General features: G+C 31.0%; 1 protein-coding gene across 1 annotated transcript in view; it reads left to right on the top strand.

The window, feature by feature from the left end:
- Positions 1-18,854, top strand: part of LOC139499893 (uncharacterized) — a 92,216-nt gene that overhangs the window by 23,053 nt on the left and 50,309 nt on the right. The window contains exons 12-24 of the mRNA XM_071288522.1: positions 563-741; positions 3,595-3,813; positions 5,669-5,857; positions 6,997-7,098; positions 7,874-8,072; positions 8,514-8,662; positions 9,769-9,805; positions 11,573-11,676; positions 12,762-13,006; positions 14,285-14,588; positions 16,037-16,130; positions 17,161-17,334; positions 17,861-17,940. Coding sequence (XP_071144623.1) covers positions 563-741; positions 3,595-3,813; positions 5,669-5,857; positions 6,997-7,098; positions 7,874-8,072; positions 8,514-8,662; positions 9,769-9,805; positions 11,573-11,676; positions 12,762-13,006; positions 14,285-14,588; positions 16,037-16,130; positions 17,161-17,334; positions 17,861-17,940 — 2,075 coding nt within the window. The remainder of the gene's footprint in view (positions 1-562; positions 742-3,594; positions 3,814-5,668; positions 5,858-6,996; positions 7,099-7,873; positions 8,073-8,513; positions 8,663-9,768; positions 9,806-11,572; positions 11,677-12,761; positions 13,007-14,284; positions 14,589-16,036; positions 16,131-17,160; positions 17,335-17,860; positions 17,941-18,854) is intronic.

The following is an 18,854-nucleotide window of genomic DNA, read 5'->3' as shown; positions in this document are numbered from 1 at the left end:
GAAACAGATGTGTTAGAAACATACTGGCTATTATTCTAATGATTTCTGATAATATCAATAAAATGTCATTCACACTAAATTTTAAAGTGATGCTAGTGTATCAAACTTGTAATCTGTCACTTCAATTTTGTTATAATCGCATTCATTTCCTCACACCAGGGTACAGAATGCAAACAGGGTAAATAAATTGGCGCTGATTGCATTCCCAAATTCAAATCTATTTGAAACACTACATCTAATAAATCACACTTATTTGTGTCATTTATTTGACAAAACATCTACTTTATGATAAAATTTGTATTTATTTACAATTAGAATTCTGTAGCTAAGTTAATGAGCAGTTCCGATAGATTTTCTGTCAGACACTGCCATAATCCATTAATCTAGTGAAGTCCTGTAAAGTCCAAGATTTTATCAATTTCACACAGTAAAGCCTATCAGATTCATTTCCCGTTAAATATACTGTTCCCAGGATTGACTCCAATATACTATTTATTCATTTATCATTCATCTAGTACACAAAAAGTTAACTAAGAAGACATTCTCCTTTTGTTTTATTTAGCAATACTTTCTGATAAATCTCAAAACTTGACTGTGGAAAATATGAAAAAAATGTCAACGACAGCTGCAGCTTTTCTGAAGTTTGTACTGGCCATGATGGAGTACTGGGTTGTGATGAAAGAAATGAAAACCCCTAAGAAAGGTTACCATCAACTTACAAGAGAAATCAAAAGAGATAAGGTAATTGTTGATAAGAAAGCCATCAGAATTTACTAATACAGTCAAACCTGTTTATGAGACCACCTGTATTATTTAGCAAAAAACCTGTGTTATAAGACCATTATTTTAAATCCCTCTGTAGTGCATTTCATCAAGTTTGAACCTGTATTAAAAGGCCACCTGTCTTAAAAAACCGAAGTTTTGCACTACCTTTAGTGGTCTCTTAAGACAGGTTTTATTAGGTCTTTCCACCTTTCTTGTGGAAAGACCTATTGAATTTGTTCTGATTATTTTTTTTATTTCTTCCGCCTAATTTTTTTCTTGCGGTGTAAAAATGTTTCAAAAGATGTCGCTTAGTTTTTTTGTATATGATATCATTCAGTCTATACGCTTTTGAAACTGACCCTGTTTAACCGAACACTTTTCTTTGTAAGAGTTATCTCCCCAAACACTGTTTTTCTTGTTATCAGATCTCCTCCGCAAGCGTAAAAGAAAGCGACAAATTTATTTTTCCAAATTGCTCGTTATATCCTCAGGATGTTACGTTTTATTTTCACCGAAGCTTTATGAAGACTCCATATGAGAGTTATTTCCCCTTTTGTAATGAAATAAATGAAATAGATTTGTTACTGGAAAACCATTAGTGATAGAGGCCTAGGGTCTTTTGATTTGAGGTCCTTGGTCCAAAAAAATGAAAATGAGGTCAAGGTCAAAGGTCAAGGTCATGTTCAAAAATATGATTTTGGCTTGTTATCTCTTATTTTCAGAAATCCTATAAGATATCGACAAAATATTTTCACAAAATGAGTGTTACGACATGGCGTAACACTTAAATTTTAGTTATAAGGGTACGTAAACATTTGATGCGACTTTTCCCCCTATTATATCTTATATTAGTTGTATGGTAATATAACTCATTATCATTATAAAGTAAAGGCTTAGGGTCTTTTGATTTAAGACCCTTGGTCCAAAAAAATGAAAATTAGGTCAAGGTCAAAGGTCAAGGTCAAATTCTAAATTTTAATTTTGGCTTATTTTCACTCTTTTTCATTAACCTTATAAGATTTCAACAAATTATTTTTACTAAATTGTTAGTTGCGACATGTCGTAACTTATAAATTTTGATTGGAAGGGTGCGAAGAGAATAAATGGGATTTTTGCCCCTGTTATATTTAGAATTATGCGTAAAGTGATATTACTCATGAACCATACATAATACAGACCTAGAGTCTTTTAATTTGGGATCCTTGGTTTATGACCTTGAAATTGAGGTCAAGGTCATAGGTTAATTGGACGTTCTAGATTTTGACCTTTGCTTGAAATTCATATTTATATATCATTTAGCTATAGGAACTGACATTTTCAACTGAATTTTAATATTTTCATATCAAAATAGATCCTTATTGGTGGAAAGACCTTCAATTGTTCTTTGAACAATTGGTTTTTAATTGTAGTTATGTTTTTTACAATTTCTTTTTTGTATGACACACATTTTTTGAAATTTATCAATGTAAATGTGTAAACTGGACTAATTAATTAAGTTAGGGTACAGTTCTCTGTATGATGTAATAATTTGAGGCATGCACATTTGTGACCTTGAGTTGTGATTTTGTTTACAAAGAGAATCATTTTTAGAATGCAAAATGCTGCTTACTTTGTAAATCTTTGACCAGAAAATGCACTTTTCATGAATGAATCCCTCGAAAGGTGAGGATAATTTGAGGGTTCATTAAAGTGTTTATTTGCTTTGATTCATGTTGTAGTCATTTGCACTACTACATAAAATTGAGAAAGGAAGTGGGGAATGTGTCAAAGCGACAACAACCCGACCATAGAATAGACAACAGCCGAAGGCCACCAATGGGTCTTCAATGTAGCGAGAAACTCCGGCACCTGGAGGCATCCTTCAGCTGGCCATTAAAAATCATGTATACTAGTACAGTGATAATGGACTTCATACTAAACTCTGAATTATACACAACATACTCATTTCACATAATCAAAACACATGATTCAAAAATAATTTTACTTGGTCTTGTTAAAAAGTTTTACTTTAAGTTACAATGGCTCTAGATCTAGAGCCTGGCTCATTTCTTGATTTCTGTGTTTTAACAATTTTTTTAAGGACCGCTTTTGGACTATTTCGAAGTGGCTGCTTTTGGACTCTTTCGAGATGGCTTGTTTTTATTGGTAGAGGAAGCCAGAGAGCCTGTAGAAAACTACCAACCTTTGATAACTTCTTGGAAAGTTCTACAATAATAACTAATTAGTTTTCTATTTTTCCTACCAATATTTTCAAAGCATTAAGCGAAACTTCCATGCTGCAAATTATTAGAAAAGTTTCCCTTTTGGACACAGTCAACTCATTTTTCTAACTGAGTTTACCCTCTTTAAATAAAGAATTTATTATTATTATTATTAATTCGAAGAAAGCCAGATCAGATGAATCTTTTGAGATACCTATTCTTAATAGGAGTTCATTTTTGACTTTTCTGAAATTTTGTCAGCTGACAATTAAATGTATACTTTGATATCTATATTGTTCATATCATTACAGCTGATTTCCTTAAACTTGCAAAGTAAAACTTTGTTTGACTTGCTTGCTTTGTATTTATAATTGTTTATACAAGCTTTGTAAATAAGATTGACATCTTTAAACAATATATATAGACATTGTTTAACCTGTATATATAATATTTGAGTTTAATTGAGTGTTATCCTAATATGTTATTACAATATACAAACGAAGCAAGCAAGCTAACCAATGTTTTCCTCTACATGCATTAGAAAATTAGCTGTAATTTATCAAATTCATTAATATTCAATCTGTACCGGTTGTTTGAATATAACAAAATGTTTTTTTTTTATTTAAAGCTTAGCAACGGCTTACTGGAAGAGATACTAAGTGCTGCAGAAAGAACTTTTACACTGTATCCAGAATTTGAAGAAATCTCCAGTCACATGTACCAGTATATCTGCTCAGAAACTTCTATGAATATGTTTAAAGGGGATGATAACTCTCAAAGTGGTATTCTATCACTAGAGGGAGCTGCACTCACTACAGCCAGAACTATGGAATGTTTACATATGTTTGTAAGTGGATACGTCAATACTGTAAATTCAAAAAATATTGTGAAGATTGGTAAAGAATTCTAAATTAATAAATGGGATATCAGGAAAATCTTCATAGAGATTCATGTATATTCGATATCGGAATTCAAGTTTTTATATTATTCAAAAAAATCCCCCAATTCCTTTATTTAAATAAATAAAAAGCTCGCAATAATTTCTGAACTTACAGTATAAATAAAAAAAAAACAACGGAATACATTAATGAGACACCCAACCATAAAAAGCACAAGACAATGTTAGTAATGAAAAATGATGCCCACCAAACAGTATGCTGATTGAAAGAACCAAAGCATAAACAATGAAAATCTGTATTGTACTGAAAACAATGTTGATGTACAAGGATAACAATATGTAACATTCATATGTCAACTATTGAAGTATGGGTTTTGCTCATTGTTAAAGGCTGTGACCAATATGGCAATCATACCACATCATTCTATTTTCATATAGTTGACTTCCAAAGCAGTGTAAAGTAATTATCCAGATTCCAGTTTGTTTCATAATTTATACTATATTGAAAATTCAGAAAATTATTGCATGCATTTATTATTGTGATTTTATGAGAAAAGACAAAATTAAAAATTTATTTATTGTGAATTCTGCAAAATATGCATACAGATAAATGAATCATTTATCTGAATGCAAGTTCATATTATTGTGATATTCATCAAAGTTACATATTTCATAATAATAAAAACCTCACAATAATTTCTGAATTTACAGTAGTTAATTAAATACTGTACTAATAAATGTGTATGGTTGAGTCCTGTCTGGTTCTTCTAAAAAAGTTATTTGAGTTCATTTGCTGTTTCAGAATCTAATGCATTCTGGGTAATATTTCCATAATCGTACACCAAAATGTTGTCTTTTATAAACAATAGAAATTAAACCAATGACGTAACATTATTTTCATTTTGGTGTAAGAACAATGAGGTTACCCATAGTCCTCTAGATTCTGAAAAAGTGAATTACCATCCAAGAACCATTTGCTTTGAACAGTTTGGCAAAAGGACAGAGGAGGTGACTTTAAGCTACATTCAAATATTTGCATTGATCATAAAATGATAACAAGAGGTCCATAATGTAGACAAGTTATTGTCGCTTTGACACATTCTCCATTTCCATTCTCAATTTTATTTATAAGTTATTAAGGGGGCTCCCGGATGTAAATGAAATTTTTTATTTATTATAGGATTTTGCTATATTTTTCTATAAATGAACTTTATCTTATCCTAAATAGAAAAATGAAATAAAAACATGGGGTCACCGTTCATTTACGCTCACAATCTGCCTTCGAAAGAAGCATACATTTTTGTTAATGTCCTTTTTTCTGTTGAACTAATAGGAGAAATAGCGGTAATATCGAAATAAAAAAAGAACTAAATTTCAGAAATCGCTTAAATTTTATAATTATTTAGTTTATGTACAGCTTATTCGAAAACAACAATAAAAAATATAGGTCACCGATGAGTTAAAAAAGATCTTTCAATTTTAATGCCAAAAAATTGCATTTTTGCACCAAAGGGAGATAATTTAGAGCTTTTTCAATGATATTGAAATTTTAAAAGTCACCTGGGGTCAACACAAATTGATTTTTTGGAATGATTTTTGTACCATATGATAAAGTTACAACTACTAAAGGTAATTACTAAAATTTGAAATGTAAAATAAAAGTTTATTTTTTTTCTGAAAATCTTAAACCTGCGAGCCACCTTAAGACTACCATAAAACAGCCATCAAGGAAAAATTTTCTAACCAAAAAATCTGTTCTCTGTTACATATAAGTAACTGTGCTATTCCTGATTTTATTATCCAGGGGAAGTTACTCTATGTATATCAAGATGACAGTCCAATAGTAATGGAGATCAAATGGATGTGTAAACTGTTGTCAACAGCAACCATGAACCAAGCCAACACAGGAATGTTACCCCATGTTTCAGAAACAACCAATGTGGTACTGATAGATGATATGGAAAAGAAATCAACAGAACTCAAATTAGGGCAGGTATGTCAGTTTTAGTAGATATTTGTAATTCAATTCCAAAGGTAACTTGCAATTTTAGCTAAAGTTTTGGTTCAAAATCAACTTTTTGAAACAGATATATTATCCAGCATCCAAACATTTTTTTATTGTAAAAAGAACATTGGAACTTTTTTGCCCTATCAAATTTACTTTTTGAGCTTAAAGTAGGGGCCATTTTAGGATCATATTGATCCCACTCTTAAGAAAGGTAAATTATACTGGAAACCAAGGGGGTTGGGGGGGTTGTGTAACTTCGATATTTTTTTGGTAGGGGTGTGCCATTTTTGCTTCAAAAAACGTACCCATTTTAATATAACATTCACTGAAATTCAGTACCTATAGTTATATAAATATTTAAGAAAGAATGACCTATACTTATATGAATATTTAAAATATGACCCATGCTTATATAAACACTAACTCATCATCACTCATAATTCATAAATATACTAGCTACCCTTAAGTTTTTATATATGAATTGACATCGTTTGGTGCACATATATTTTATAATGTAAGATTCTCAATAGCATATTTATATATGATATGTAGATCATACCCCAAATCAATATATAGTTATCAAACGTAAATGCATTTTAATATAGGATGTCATTAAAAAGGAGGGTCATTTTTATATAAAATCTCGCAAAATTATGACCCATATTTTTGGCACATCCCCGTATACCCAATAATAGGAAGATACATCCCCCCCTCTGTGCTGGAAACAAGGTTATATCTTGTTAGAGTTGATTGAACTTTTTTAGTATACTCTTATGATTGTATAAATTAAGGGATATTATGTGTGCATCTCCCACATTATAAATATAATTTTATTTTAATGTAACGCTTCTTCTGATTGGCTGACAGTGTCATGTCTATTAACTCATATACATTGTTTTGTCATGTGATTATGACATCATCAACGTTTTTACATGATTTACTTGGTCTTAAAATAGTTATTCAATGTACACCACATTTTTTATGTTATTTCTTGATAGATATAAAAAATATTATAGTCATTCCTTATGGCTTTTTATGTGATCTGAATTGATTGACAACTGTAATCATGAGCTGCCCATTGAGTAAATGCTGCTTAGGTTCTGAAATTGTTTCTTTTTTTTCAGAAAAACTCTTTTGCCATGTTGACCAAACTTGGACTAGGCATTGCCCACAGGAATGCCTATGTACCTTACAGAAACCTAGAAAATGAACCACCTGTATCCATGGTAATGTTATTGAAAAAATAATAAAACATAAAAAATTGAATTAAGTGGAATTGATCAAATTAAATGATAACTAATCTGTCATTCAAGTTCAGCAATATTTGCATAATACCATATAGCGGGTTATTTTTCGTGGGTGTAAAATTTTGCGATTTTCATTGAATAAGGAATACGAAATATATTGGCGGTGATTAATTTGGGGGATTCAAATTTTTATCACTACCTTTGCATGTGCACTTTTAAATTGGCAGAATTTATTTCGCGATTTTTTTCTATAAGCTAAAATTAACACCCCGCGAAAATAACCTGCTATACAGTATGTAAAATTATATGACAATGGAGTTATGTCCTTTTATAATGTGATCTGTTTTATTTGAATTATCATAAAAAAAACAGGAACAGTGTTCTCTGCGGACCATTTCAATGATAATTCCTGGGAGTGTCTGTGTCTCATAGACGACTTTAAAAATTTCTTATGTCACAATGCTTATGTTATTATTAAGTTGAGGTTAAAAGCTGATTGTTCTATGACATCCTTTACACTGATTGACCTCAGGTCACCTGGAACAACTCATTCATAACAAATTCTGTTTTAAATTTTCTGTAAAACTGGATTCTCACCAGAACTTGTCCATGATTAATCCTTGGATTTGTCATTTTAAGAACCAATGAGTCCTAGATGTTTTTGAAACTAAGTTTTAAAAGCATTTTATCTAAATTAAAACAGTCATATTAATTTTATAAATAATTGTGTCATATTCAAATTTTGTATTTTTAGGATGAATATTTAGGCAAGGATTCACAAGTTCAAGAGATTAGGTACCAGTTTAATCTGGTTCACAGTCTGTGTACTGATATTATGAACAAGATATTTTCATGTACCTCAAATATTAGGAGACCAACCATTTTATGGAAGAATGGTATTGTCATCTTAGAAAACCTCACTCAGATTGCTATACAGTTGAAAAACTCAAAAGGTAGGCCGTATATATTTGATAGCAGTAATGATGTTTTTAATTTCAATTTGCCTATAAACTGTATAATTTCCTGATAGCAGTAATGTTATAAAATTACCCGTATCAATTGGAATTTGCCATCTGTCTCATAGACTATCTTTAATATTAGCAGTTTGTTTTATTATGTTTATGGGTAAAAAAATAAGAAATCAACAAACAAAAAAATTCTTTAAATTAGCAAAGGAGTTTTTTTCATAATTTTTCTGGTTTTTTTTGGTGTTATTTACAGAACTTATGAAAAAGGTCAAAGGAATTGCATGTAATTTTTGAATATCATAGAGGCAGAATTATTTATGTAGTTTCAATGAAAAAATTTTAATCAAGAAAAATCATACTGTCTATTGTTCTATCTCAAATTATTTTGTATTTTGATGTATCTCATAGTTTGACTTTGTTTTACAGAAAATCCGCACATAGAAGTTGTAGTGCAGACTTCTAATAGTCAGGCTGGTGATCTGAAAACTGTATTACCTAAAATCCTTCTACATCCTGCTAAAAAGATGAAATTAATTGTTGAGTATGTCCTAACTAATAGTGGAATTCCTTTCAAGGTAAAACAGTCTTTTGGGTGATTTAAGTAAATTTAGTTTTTTTTTTAAACAAATTTGCAAGAAAAGGTACTGTGGATTCATTAATATTCGTTTCATACCAATTTTCATAGATTTCATGGGTACAGGGTAACCATGAATTTAAATATTCAACGAATTACGAATTTTCTAAAGGAATATATGCAGACCTTTCCAAAACCATGAATTTAAATATCAATGAATATGCAAACTTTCCTGAAGCAATGGAAATTGGTACCCACGAAAAATAAATGAATCCACAGAATTCATTTAAATTGTTCTTATCTAGTCCGTTAAAGAGCTGACCAGAGCACATGTTTTGTCTGTTATTATGTATATATATGCAGACTTTAAGTAAAATTTACTTCCTTTACTTACTTATCTCTGTCAGTAACACAAGCTAAATGTTTTAAGTGTATTATGTACGTCGCATTTGTTCTGTCAGTACTAGCCATTCTTTTTTTGACTATATAGATGTAAAAAAGAAGATGTATATAGATATAGTAAGATGTGGTATGAGTGCAAATGAGACAACTCTCCATCCAAATAACGTAAACCATTATAGATCAAGGTACGATCTTCAACACTGAGCCTTGGCTCACACCTAACAACAAGCTATAAAGGGCCCCCAAAAATACTAGTGTAAAACCATTCAAACCAGAAAACCAAAGGTCTAATCTATATAAACAAAAACTGATTACCAATGATGCAACAATGAGCAAAGAACATACCTTATAGTCAGTTACTAGAAAATATCTCTGAAATTTCTATAAAATTTTTGATCCTCCAATGTTGATTAAAATATTCAATATAAAAAGTATACAATTGTTTGACTAGAACACTTATTGCTATATTACAGACATTCTTCTGACATTATTTGCAAAGAAGTAGAGAAAAAAAAATGTTAAGGCCAAAATTAGCCTTTCGTGAACCTAATAAAGTTAAAATTGTGATGTGTCTATGATCATGTTATTAACTATTTGTAGTTTCTTTTACCCATATTCAATTTTTAATTATTGATATGCTACATGCAGCATAACCCTATTTTTTTATGCAGTGCAAAAGTTTTAATCTTCAATTTTCTCATCCAGGTTGAAGCCAAAGATAAGCTGAAAACAGTCGCAGAAGGTAGGAGATATCATATTACATACACAAGTCACTATCTTTTGTTAAGCATATAATTGACAATTCTAATACGACAACCTTAGATATATTGTCAACTATTATAAATACAATATAAATTATATACTTTAGTACAAACACATTCATATACAAAATTGGCTGTTCAATGTTCATCCCACCTGAATCATACAGCCAGATTAACTTAATTGGCTGTTCAATGTTCATTCCACCTGAATCATACAGCCAGATTAACTTAATTGGCTGTTCAATGTTCATCCCACCTGAATCATACAGCCAGATTAACTTAATTGGCTGTTCAATGTTCCTCCCACCTGAATCATACAGCCAGATTAACTTAATTGGCTGTTCAATGTTCCTCCCACCTGAATCATACAGCCAGATTAACTTAATTGGCTGTTCAATGTTCCTCCCACCTGAATCATACAGCCAGATTAACTTAATTGGCTGTTCACTGTTCATTCCACCTGAATCATACAGCCAGATTAACTTAATTGGCTGTTCGCTGTTCATCCCACCTGAATCATACAGCCAGATTAACTTAATTTGCTGTTCAATGTTCCTCCCACCTGAATCATACAGCCAGATTAACTTAATTGGCTGCAAGACAACCCATATTTTATGTAGGCCAAGTTTCAAATACAATACAGTTATCTCTGTTCTAATGCAAAATTAACAAATCAGTCCACTTCAGTTATAATTTTGCTGTAAACTATCATAAAACAAAAATTCCACAAAATTATATTGTCATATATATACTTCCGGAGGGAAATATAAACATTGTAATTAAAATACATAAAAAGAACATTTCTAGGTAAAAGATGAGAGTATTTTTTATATCATATTCTGGTAAATGAAAATAAAGCTAAAGCTGCCATGAATTTTTTCTTAATTATTGCCCAATAATTTAATTTTGGATGTAACACATCTTCTGATTGGCTAACAACTATAGCTTACTGTAGGGCCTACAACAATGAGCAAAGTTCATTCAGCATTGTCCACTCTAAAAGGTCCAGAAATGACAATTGTTAAACAATCCAAACAAGATACTAATGACCTAATTTATGTACAAAAAAATTAACAAAAAAACAAATATGTAACACATCAACAAACGACAACCACTGAATTACAGGCTCCTGACTTGGGACAAGCACATACATACAGAATGTGGCAGGGTTAAACATGTTGAAGTCATATGAAACAAGTGACTGGTGACAAATAATGTTTATCCAATTCTTGAACCAATGCATGTATACATCATTATCTTAGTTTTCTGTGCAAGATTTTATCAATTTGTACGCATCCATATCGTATATTTGTAAAATAAAATTCCCTCAGTCTATTAATGATGTGAAATATGGCAGCTAATTAATTGTTGTGTTTTGAAGCCATAGTTTACCGATTGTCACCTCATAGTAAACAATCAACAAAGAATCATGGATATTGAGCATGTGTATTACATGTGCAATTAGATAATGGTTTATTTTAATAACAGATCCATGCATATTGGCATCAGATTTTTATGAGAAAGGTCACACTGAGTCCACTGTATACGGAAAACATATCAGTTAATTGTTTCTTGGAAGCAAAAAAAAAAAAAGTCAATTCTTCTAAGTTAAGACAAATTATAGAATTTTCTTGAGAAAAAAGTACATATACACAAGTTTTATGATAAAAACTAGCCATTTAGTTATAAAAATCAGATGCATCATTTTTTTTCAATTTGAAGTTTCATATGGCTTTTGTTTTGAATAGGTATTTGTGGATTCATTGATGGACATAGAATGTCTACCAATGACAACGGTGCTGTGTTGTGCCAAAAGTGTGGAATTTCCAGCAGACAGAATGAGTTTATGATGGTTAGTAAAGCCTATCTTGTTTTTATTGAAAGTTCAGGATTAAGGCAAAAATCATAATGTTTTTTTTTTGTGCCATAGTTTTGTCAGTTTATTTTTCAACTCCAGTGGCGGATCCAGAAATTTTCATAAGTGGGGGCCCACTGACTGACCTAAGAGGGGGCCCGCTCCAGTCACGCTTCAGTGATTCCCTATATAAGCAACCAAATTTTTTTCCAAAAAGGGGGGGGCCCGGGCCCCCTTGGCCCCCCCCTAAATCCACCTCTGAACTCATGAGTTTGAAAGTCTCTTTTGTTTAATTTGTCTCTCTTTATGTTGAGCCTGAGACTTTTGTGTCAAAAGCAAGACATAGCGATCCTTCATACCGTTGATGCCGGGGGTGGTGGCATTTGCAAATATTCACTCTGTGGTTAAAGTTTTTGAAATTTAAATAACTCTTAAAATAACCTGGACTTCTACCAAACTTTGCCAGAAGCTTGTTTATGATCATAAAATAGTATCAAGAAGTAAATTTTGTAAACAAAAATTCTGTGTATCAGTTTATCCGTATTTTACTTATAAATGGACTTAGTTTTTTGACAGTTAACATTTATACATTAATATTTACTTTGTGGTTAAGGTTTTACAAATTTTGATATCTTTCTCAAGCTATATTGGATTTGTACCAAACTTGGACAGAAGCTTGTTTATGGTTAAAAGCTAGAATGTAGAAAGAAATTTTATAAACAATGTATATCCTGTGTTTCCCTATATAACTTATATATTGACTTTGTTTTTCATCCAGATAATATTACATACAGTCACTAGTTAAAACGCATTTAGCATGAGATTAACATATGTTCATGCTTTTTTGGCGGCATTTTCCTTTGATCTATTGTTTTTTCTCTTTGATATTTTCAATTTTTTCCAAATTTCACGCATTTGCTTCATGAAAAGTTGTCAGAACTGTGGTTGTGCATATCAAATTTTTTTTTTATAATTTTTAATTGTTTATGTAACCTAAACCAGTGGCAGGTGTAATTAAACTATTTTCTGACAGGCAATGAGTTTATCCATGTTCACAACTTAATTTGTCTATTATTCCACAGGAAATGAAGAAAAAGATGTTGATATCTGACTCAGTTCATCAAGTAGATACTCCTGCAGATGGTAAAAAGGAAAAGATAATCGGAGAAAGTGTTATTGATTCTGACATTGTATTTAAGGGTATTGAAGCTGGAAAAAAATATCCTTTCATTGTTGTTCAGCCAAATCTTCATCCAATTCATCAACCTGACATCAGTTTTACTCTATTGGACTTAGATAAAGTAGAAGATGTTGTAATTGAACTCAGGTTTGTTAAGGTCTTTAAATTATAATCCTATTTTATGAACCCATTTCAAGGGAGACTACCCAGGTTTGTTGAAGTCTTTAAATTATAATCCTATTTTATGAACCCATTTCAAGGGAGACTACCCAGGTTTGTTGTAGTCTTTAAATTATAATCCTATTTTATGAACCCATTTCAAGGGAGACTACCCAGGTTTGTTGAAGTCTTTAAATTATAATCCTATTTTATGAACCCATTTAAAGGGAGACTACTCCGCTTATGCGAGTAGACAGTTGAATTTAGCTCCTCCATCATAACATTGAAAGATTTCACAGTTTAAGAATAACAAAAGGGAGATTATCTAGTCCAAATAATTATGTTGTCTCCAAAGACTTTTATGTTTTGGCTTTATCTTCTTTCAAAAAAATTAAATAGCCTTTTTAGATGTAATAATTATTTTCAGTAGAAATTATCCTGCTTTACATTATAAACTTGACAAAATTGTGTTATGTTATCACTTTTGAGCATGTTGGGCTCAAAATTCAAAAAGACAAAATTATGCAACACATTTGCTCTGAGACCACAATTATTTCATAGTGCATTTCTTTTAGAACAAAAGTCAATATTTTACTATTAATAGAAACTTGAAATTTAATAAATCTTGTTTCACTTAACATGGAAATTAAATAGTGGCAGAGGGCATCATGTCCTATTTATAGATTCATATTCTTGTTTAAGTTTTATATTGTCAATTATGAACCATTATATGAGGGTCTTTATGGGGGTTCTTCATTTCATATTCTATAACTTTGTATATAATTTTTCTCTATTCTTAATTTTCCAGTACCCCATTATTCTCTTTTAACATTTTTATATTTCTGCTTTAAAAAATTGTGGATATACTGCTATTCTTCTGTCTGTCCGTCCGTCCATCCATCTTTCCATCTGTCAGTCCGTCCATCCGTCCCATGAACATTTTTCGTCGCAGGAACTGCTTCATAAGAACTTCTGTAATTTGGTTTCAGGTTTTATATAAGTTAGCTATACAGTATGATGTGTTTTCAGATTCATCACTCGACAACTTCCTGTTGACCGAACACTTGCATCATTTTACACATGACAATGATGACATCCAAGTATATTTGGTAGAGGTATCATCTGTGAGAAGTAGTTCACAGTTTCACTAGTTTTTTGCTTCATTTTCTTTATTCTTTATTACTTTGCCCTTTATGTTGCACTTTTGGCTCATTATTCACTGTTCTCTAAAAAAATACATTTATATATGGTTTTGGCTTGTTTCAGAACATCGGTCCAGAAAGGTACAGTGCTGTCATTCTCCTTCAAAACAGGCCAAGTTAAAAATCCTCAAGATTCAAAAGTACAACAAGTCTACAAGAAAGACCCACTTGGAAAAACTGTTAACTTTGCAATGTCATCATGGCCAACCACAGAAAAAGGAGATATGTTTTCTAAACTGACATTGACAATAAATGGCGAAGCTCAGATTGAATTGAAGCTGCCGTCAAAGTTGTATGTACCTGTATTAGTTTACCATGGTGTCAAGTCAGCTGACATGAAGTCTGTTATCATGGTTCATGGACACACGGTAAGGTTTATAAATCTACTTAGTCCTTCAACTCAATTTAGAAGATGCATGTACTGTAAACCAACTAGATTTCTTGACTTTCGTGAGTAGAAAAATAACGCAAATTGAAATAGTCGTGAATATGTACAATTCAGATCTTTTCTTTTTAAAGTAGATCAAGTAAATTAGATAATTGTGAAATTAAATCACAGCAATGTGGACTAGATAGGGCTAAAGGTGAAATAAAGTATCCATGAAAATTAGTTGGTTTACAGTATACTGGTCCGAGACCACAATTATTTCGTAGTGCATTTCTTTTAGAACATAAATGAAAAATTAAAAAAATCCCACCTGCGCTTTCTCAATGAAATTTTTCCAGTGTGTTGTACTACTTTTGGGACAAATTATATCAAAATTATAGAAAACTTCATCGGCTCTAACTCAAAATATGGACAATTTTATGTCCAGGGTGTCTTGAAATCTTTTGACAGCTTCTGAAGTGCTAATTTTTAACCTTTTTCAGCTGGACCAAATCACTACTTTCCTTTAAAATTCTGGACCCAAATTTTTTTATAGTGTAATTTCACTCCCCTACTTGCAATTTGAGGCATTAAACATGGAGAAATAAATTTGGAAGGGGTATATAAATAAATGGCAGGTAACCCACTGTCGACACTAGGGACTATATTCGTGAGCAACGAAAATGAAGGGACGACAATTGTGGTCTCGGACCTACTCCTGTATGTATGTATGTTGAAGGCCGTACATTGACCTATAATGTTTTACTTTTATAAATTGTTATTTGTTGGATGGAGAGTTGTCTCATTGGCACTCACACCACATCTTCTTATATCTATGTAGTGCTCCTCTGTAATTAGGGGCACACCTGGAGAGCTGCAAGGGTGCACTGGAAGTCATGTACACTCCCTATCAGGATTAATGGAGATGTGTCACTATTGTATTTACAACAATATTTTCAAGTAAAATCCCCACCCCAACACAAAGAGTGTTAAAACTTCAAGGCTTGTTAATTCATGAAAAGATTTGCATTAGCAAGAGTAAAATATTTTTGGGGACTAAATAATATAAATGTGGTGTTCATAAAACAAACATAAACCACATGATCGACATACAGATTAATGTAATGTACAAATTAATTCATTTATCTGGAATCAAGAAATTCATTACAATTTGACGATTTAAATTATGCAAATAATCAAAATGTAAATTCAAATAAGGGAAAGAGACCAAACCAATTAAGTATAAAGTGGAATCAAAAAATTGTTATTAGAAAGAATGTAAAGGCAATAAAAAGCAAGGAAACAGGTTACCATAACAACAACAACATGAAAGTCACAAAACTTGGCTACATGAGTTGCCATAGTCAAATTATCATGAAAATCTTATTATATAACAGAACATAGCAGTAATTTAATTTTTATATATGTTCTTATTGTACTCATTTGTAGCAAACAAATAGCCAAAGTATAGAAGTAAAACCTGGGATGAGATTAGAAGCTCTGGATAGAAAGACACCAAACTTTTGGTGTGTTGCTACTGTTCGTGAGTAAAATTTAAACAACCTTAGAAGCTTTGGATAGGAAGACACCAAATTATTGGTGTGTTCGCTACTGTTTGTGAGTAAAATATAAAGAACCAGCTATGAATAGAAAGATGCCAAATTTAATTTTCATATTTATTTCTACTGTTTGTGGTTTGTGGACAAACCAGAGCATACATACACTTGTAAATGGATTTGAAGATTCAATATTATATAATATACCAAGGTGACCCATACCTTAATTGGCCGTGTATAGTCTGCATTTGTGTATAGTCCGCACCCCCTCTTCATCCCCAAATATTGAGGAAAGAGTCTAGTTTGCTTGTATAGTCCATGGTAAGTTTTGACAAGATCTGGTCCGCGAACAATGACGGAGAATACTAATTTGCGTATTTTTTTGGCTGAGATCAGCAATATAGTAAGTATTGTTGTTGAAAAGATCAATAGTCAGTTAAAACTTATGATAATTTTTAAATGGGATAATTATTAAAGATATGTTTTTAATCTTTGTTAAAGACCGGCAACACGGTACTCATTGTTGTTAACAGATCGATGTAAATTTATGATCAGTTTGTGAAAGTGGACTTAAAAGATACGTATTTAATCTATTTTAAAAGTCTTCGTATTCGTATTCGTATATTCGTATTCGTATTCGTTGTAATAAATGTGAATTAATTCAATCATGTACATTTAACTATTGGCTTATCAGTGAAAATGGTAGCTTGCCCAAGCCAATAAACTGTTTAAAATTCTAAAAATAAATATTGCATTTGAAAATTAAATTTATGTGTGATTTTAATCATTTTATACCACTAAGCTGAGTAAAAAACCCAACAATTACAAAAAAGGAATATCCAAACCCAGCATATATATAGTATAATATGATAGTTTATCAAATCATTGTTTTTAACATTGCTGCACATGAGACATAATTCTGTTAAATAAACATATTCTTAAATTAAGCTGAATAAAACTAAATAAAACTGGTAAAAAATCAAATTGATATAAATGTATCTGATTTTGTATTTCTAGAGACAATCAACCCAGACGACTCATTCGTGATACATTTTGATGGTTGGACTAGCGGCTATGATTATGTATGTACTCCTGACTCTACGGACATACATCCTCTAGGTTGGCTGTATGCTACTACTCACAAGCTTGGTACCCCGTCTGGCAAGACTATTCGTTTACAAGAACCTAAGCGTAATTATTTAAATTTATATAATAATTTAACTGTTGAAAGAAAAACATTACATGTCTCATGCGACCTTGTATGATCAATGAATATGACATTTGTATTGTATGATTATTATGCATAGATATTCTGCTAAATAAGAAAATACATAATAGTCATATTTTAAATCAGTGTCTTAGTATATTATAGTCATGGTGAATTTCCTCAAATGTATTGGAAATTAAAAAAAATAAGAAAACATCAATTATGCAAATGTTTTTACTTGGAAAAAACAATTTTAGGGGAAATTTCCAGCCCTTGCAAGAGGTTGCTTTCAGTTATATATATGAAATCAAAATGTACAGCACTTTTTATATTCAAAAAATTACATTTTTATAGCTGTAGTAGACTAAGCTTTGACCATGAAATATTTATGAACTGAATAAGATTAATGAAAAAGTTTTTTTTCAAATATAAACAATTGTGATTTTAACTTCGTAATATTAAGCTGTTTTGATCCATTAAAAACTAAGACTTTTTTATATTTATTCTTAGAGTATGGTAAAGCATTTGATTGGCCGATATATTGTGAAGAAGTTGGCTGTTTACCAGTTCCATATGATTTTTTCAGTGATGTAAGTATAATATTATGTCGATACATTTCAAAACAAGCATAAAATATATTCCAATTAGCTCTCGCCACAATATAGCCTTTTTTGTCGTAATGCGGCGTAAAGCAACCAACAATCAATCAAAATAACCATTGATTTATGCTCAAGGAAATAAACTTGTTGAATGCTTCTTTAAAATTTCACAGAAAATTTGGAAATGCATAAAATAAAAATAAAAATAGATTGAAAATGAAACAAGATTTCCTATGGTGTATCCAACAATTTATTTACATCATCTTTATCTAAGCATATGTTTTTTTCACAAAAGTGAAAAATTTATATGCAGCTACAAATAAGACATTCTATAATTATTTCATGGTCTCATCAAATAAAAAGTTTTTGGTACTCACAATCTTTCAATTATAGGACGGTGTGATAAAACCAAAACATGGTACATTACTTCTGGATTCATATAAAAAAAAAAAGAGCTAAAAAATTATTCCATTGAATTGAAATATTTATATATGAAATTAACCCTGCATTTCATTGTAAACAAAATGCTTTGATCCATAATCTGAGCCATAAACATACATCTTGGCTCATTTAAAACACATTTTCTTTTAATTTGATGTTTCTACAAAATATTTTGGAAACGTATCAAGGTTATCTGGTTACTGAAGTTGGTAAATAAAAAGGAATGAACAGTGTAATGTCATGTGAAATTTGGTCTGTAGTACTGGACATGATAAAGCATTACTCATGCCAAGTATTACTTTTTTTCAAACAAAGATGAATTGTATTTTCTTAACAATTTTGCCCGTTTTTATGTTGGATCAAATAATGGTTTTATTGACCCTCATCCTGAAATAACACGCAACATGGAATATTGTTATGTAATTTGTAACATGAAAAAGTAAAGATAATATTATTATCATGAT

This window comes from Mytilus edulis, chromosome 13 (genome assembly GCF_963676685.1).
Source record: "Mytilus edulis chromosome 13, xbMytEdul2.2, whole genome shotgun sequence".
Lineage (NCBI taxonomy): Eukaryota > Metazoa > Mollusca > Bivalvia > Mytilida > Mytilidae > Mytilus > Mytilus edulis.
Note: the sequence above shows the minus strand (reverse complement) of the source record. Positions and strands in the feature narration are given on the sequence as shown.